Raw genomic sequence first — 4,742 nt, forward strand, 5'->3', positions numbered from 1 at the left:
ATGACTTGGAGCTCGCTTCCCAAGCGGGGGCCGCAATTTTCCTTCCGGCCTCAACGCAGCGGACTCAAAACACTAGACCCACAGAGCAGAACCCGAGCGGACCCCAGCAGGAGAATCTGGTGGGACCGAAAATTCCTGCGGAGACCGAGAAGAAGCGAATGGCTTTCCTCTCTACCCAATCAGGTGAGAGCGAACCTTGACACGCCCCCTTCCGCCTACCAATCAGCGCCTACCTCGTTGGGCCGAGCCCATTAACACCGGGAAAACGCGTTTTAAATTTTATTAGTACAGCTTTCGCTTTTTTCCCCCGTCAGCACAGGTCGTCTCACGAACTGCTCAAAACTGGAAAACTGAGCGTAACAATTCCAAACTTAGTTAGTCTCGCATTGAGAAGTGAAATTGTAGACCTCTCCATCGAAACCGTGGATTCTTAGATGGGCCAGGAAAGGGAACAGAAGGTTCTCGAGGGTAAACTACAACTCCCAAGGGGCCTGGCGCGAACTTGGAGGCGCTCGCGAGGGGGCGGGCCATTATAAGGAAGAAGGCTTAGGGTCACGGTGTTTCTCCCTGACTTCCTGAACGTGAGCAAGTGACTGGGCAGGGCCTGGAGATGGGCGGAGCGGTGGCTCCAGGGCTCGGGGGCTTTATGCCTCCTCCCTCCGGTTGCTCCGCCTAAGACGTAGGAGGGGGCGTGGCTCGCGCGGAGGCTGGTGGGGGTCGGAGCGCCGCCGAACGTGGGTGACGCGTCTTCTTCCAGCTCAGCGGTGGGTGAGGTGTCGCGGCCCCGCCGGCGATTGGCTGTTGAGAGGCGAATACGCGGCGGCCGTTGGTCGCCGGCATCACGGAGCTAGAGCCGGAGCGGGCGGGGGGGACATGGGGCGGCAGTGGCGGCGGCGGAGGCTGGAGGAGGCGGGCGCGGACGAGTCGGCGGCTGCAGCAACAGCGACAGCCCCCGGAGCCCTCTTGTGAAGCGCCCTTGTCTGCGCCGCCCCAGGTCCCTGGGAGAGGGAGGCCGCCGAAGAGCCGGTCCCCCGCTAATATAGCCTTTAGGACTCTCGGTCCCATCCTCGCTCTCATACTCCGGCTCCTCCATCTTGGCCTCGGCAGTGGCGGCTGCCGGGAGGATGTGCCGCCTTCTGGCAGGGGGAAGAAGGAGAAGATGAAGAAGTACCGGCGGGCCTTGGCCCTGGTCTCCTGCCTCTGTTTGTGTTCCCTGGTGTGGTGAGTAGCCGCGACGACACGGGAGTTCCCCTTGAGGGGAGAGGAGGGAGGGGGCAGCCCAGGTCACACCCCCAAATCATCTTGGCTTTTAGGGTGCAGGTCTGTAAGGCCCGCATGAAGCGACAAAGTATTTACTTCGCTACTCTCCCGCTGACTGGCCTGGCAGCACGCTGTGCGGAGATTTTCCTAGTGTGTTTTGAAATTTACACAGAGACTAAGTGGGAAAGAAAAGTGCCTAGGTAGAGGAAACCAAGTGCCTTTGTACTCAATTACTTTACCTCTTGGAGACGGTGCAGTGTTTGGAATAGTGTTGAGATACATAGTAGATGAGTTGCTCCGGTTTACTGCCAAACCAAACCTGTTGCCGTCGAGTCGATTCTGACTCATAGCGACCCCATAGAACAAGGTAGAACTGCTCCATAGGGTTTCCAAGGAACGGCTGGTGGATTCGAACTGCTCACCTTTTGGTTAGCAGCCGTAGCTGTTTACCACTGCGCCACCAGGACCCTGATTTACTGCGAGGTACTTGATTTCATAGCGTGGGAAAGACATAAAGCATACCACATGTAGTGTATTGTGACAGGCTGTTTTAAAAAGGTGAGTCGTCATGAGGGTAAGAGTAGTGTATAAGTAAGCAGTAGTTCTGGCCATTTCTTGCAGAATCTTTGGCCTCCAGTACATTTTGGGGTGCCATTCTTGGAAACTTTTGGGGGCATTATGAAGCGCTTTTTCAGGGGAGGATGATGATGGGGAGCCATTGGGTTGGTGGAGAGGATGTCGTAGGTGTAGTGTGTAAAGTAAGTTGTGGTGATGTGGCTTGGGTAATGTCTCTTAGTAATGGGAGGGTGTCTTAGTTTTCTAGTGCTGCTATAACAGAAATACCACAGTGTCTGACAGGCAGGCCTCTCTCTGCTTGGTCAAGTGTTATAAAACTCCTTAGCGCCACTCATAAGTGCCCAGAGGCATTCCCCTTCACGAGAAAGCCTGTTGCCGAAGCCGCTCAGCTCTCTCGTTCTGTGGGTCCACATTCCCACTGTAACTGACTTGCTCCGTGCACGGCACTGTCTCTCCCCAGTCTCCAGGTTCTGCTGCTGCCATTACGATTCAGGATCAGGAACAACTCAGAATATAGCTGTTTGGTCAGGAGGCTTCCTGGCAGAGTGGAGTGCCTCTGGGCACTTCCCTACGGAACTAGATTTGCCTAGGGTGCAAGAGAGCTGAGTACCTTTGGGCACAAGGCTTCCTGGTGGAGTAGGGTGCCTCTGGGCACTTAAGAGTGGAGCTAAAGAGCTTTGTAACACTTGATGGAGCAGGGAGAGCCCTGCCTGCCTGCTGGCATGGCTGAAAAGCCATCCACTTACGGTATTTCTGTTATAGCAGTACTCTATAACTAAAACAGAATTTGGTACTGAGAGTGGGGTGCTGCTCTAACAGATACCTAAAATATGGAAGAGATTTCAAAATTGGGTAATGGATAGAGGTAGGAAGAGTTTTAAGGTGTGTAATAGTAAAAGCCAAGGTTGCCTTGAAGAGACTTTTCGTAGAATTATGGACATCAAAGGCAGTTCTGGTGAGGGCTTAGAAGGAAGTGAGGAGAGCTGTAGAGAAAGTCTCTGTCACCTTAGAGAATACATATGACACCAGCAACAGAGTGTTGCTAGAAATGTGGATGTTAAATGTGCTTCTGGTGAGGCTTTAAAGAAAATGATGAACATATGATTGGACAACAGAGGAAGGGTGATAGCTTTTATGCAGTGACAAAGAACTTGTCTAAATTATGTTCAAATGTTTGGTAGAAGGTAGAACTTGTAGGTGATGAACTTGGATATCTGGCTGAGGAGATTTCTAAGCACGATCTTAAAGGGGCTGTGTGGTTTCTCCTTGCCTCTTATAGGAAAATGGAAGAGGAAAGAGATAGACTTAAAAGTGAACTGTGCAAAATGAAAACAGAACTTAAAGACTGGGAAAATTCTGTTGTGCAAACTAAGAATGTTAACTAAGGACATGGCTCACAGTCTTTTGTTAAAGAGATTAAGCCTGTGACTGATGGATTTAACCTTTTACCACAGTAGAAAATCCATCAGTATAGACTGAAGGAGACAGAGAAAGAACAAAAGGAAAGTATGTTGTCTGCCTCTTGGAATTCTACAGACAGGAAACAGGCCCAAGGAGCTACATCCGTTGTCCTCCAAGAAAAGAAAAGGACCATCTCTGGAGCAGCTCGGAGATCAGCAGAACTGTTGGAAGGAGCACAGGAAGCAGAGCCTTCTTGGTTGCAGAGGGTGGGGCCACAGTCTCTTGGATCTCAAAGGATGGGCCTATAGCCTGCTGGGTTTCAGAGAGTCAAATCTTTACCAACTCGGTTCCAGAGTGTGGAGCTGCCATTAAGGTATGAAGAACGGGACCTGCCACGGCTGAGGGAGTAGTCCACTCAGATGGACTAGGAGCGTGTGGACTCCCAAAGGTGAGGGAGCAGAGTTGCCGTCCCAGTGGGCCTGGAAGGTGGAGCTGAAGCCCAGGATTGAGGGGCCTCCACCCAGAATCCAGAGAGCATGACCAACATCGAGAGTCTGGGGGAAGGGTGCATTGTCTAGATTATCTCAGGGAAGAGAGGATTATTTTGAAGCCTTGAGAATCAAAGCAAAGGCCAAACCCATTGCCATCGAGTTGATTCCAACTCATAAACAAATGTAAATTGTTCTGCTAGGTTTTGAACTTGCTGGGTGCCCATTATCCTTTCTTTCCCTTCAATTTCTCCTGTTTGTAATGGAAATGTCTACCTTGTGCCTTTTCTACCATGGTACTTTGAAAGTAGATAACTTATATTCTAAGATTTCACAAGTTCACAGATGAAGAAGAATTTTGCCCCAAGATGGAATATGCCTAAAGTCTCACTCACGTTTGATTTAGACGCGTCAGAAGATGAGATTTTGGATTTGGAGTTGATTTAAGACTTTTGGGATGATACGATGGCATGAATATGTTTTCCATGTGACATGGACATGAATTTGGGGGAGCTAAAGGGTAGAATGTTATATAGACTGAATTGTGCCCCCATTAAAATGTGCTGTAATTCCTAATTTCTAAGCCTGTGGTTATAATCCCATTTGGGAATCGGTTGTCTTTGTTATGTTAATGAGGCAGGATTAGTGTAAGGTATATTTTGAGTCAGTTTCTTTTCACTATGAAAGAAGAGATTAAACAAACAAGCTAAGAAGCAGAGATGGGGGAAGAACATGAAGATCATCCAGGAGCAGAAGCTCAGAAGAGACAAGGACCTTCCTCCAGAGCTGACAGGGAGAGGAAGCCTTCCCCTAGAGCTGGCACCCTGAATTCACACTTCCAGCCTCCTAAACTGTGAGAAAATAAATTTCTGTTTGTTAAATCCAAAAAAGGAGGGAAAATTCTGTATTTTGGATAGTCCTGGAGAGTTCATTTCCTAAATTGGTATCTGGCTGGTACGATCCTGCGTCCTAGGTTCTGCCTGTGAGCTGAAGCTGTTTGTCCTCAGATCAAAGAAC

The 4,742-nt window shown here is 49.7% G+C and overlaps 1 protein-coding gene across 5 annotated transcripts in view; it reads left to right on the top strand.

The window, feature by feature from the left end:
* The first annotated feature begins 846 nt into the window (after window positions 1-846).
* The window catches only part of SUCO (SUN domain containing ossification factor), a 123,558-nt gene continuing 119,662 nt past the window's right edge, over window positions 847-4,742 (top strand). For 4 of the 5 annotated variants that reach the window (XR_002825261.1, XM_023738468.1, XM_023738469.1 and 1 more), the window contains exon 1: window positions 1,012-1,221. Coding sequence is in view for 4 of the 5 variants with exons in the window: in XM_023738468.1 (XP_023594236.1) it covers window positions 1,160-1,221 (62 nt within the window). In the remaining variant the exon portion in view is untranslated. Of the gene's footprint in view, window positions 1,222-4,742 lie in introns of all 5 variants that reach the window. The other variant, XM_004384115.3, reaches the window with a different exon arrangement.

The sequence above is a fragment of the Trichechus manatus genome, unplaced genomic scaffold (assembly GCF_000243295.1).
Source record: "Trichechus manatus latirostris isolate Lorelei unplaced genomic scaffold, TriManLat1.0 scaffold00117, whole genome shotgun sequence".
NCBI classification, from domain to species: Eukaryota; Metazoa; Chordata; class Mammalia; order Sirenia; family Trichechidae; genus Trichechus; species Trichechus manatus.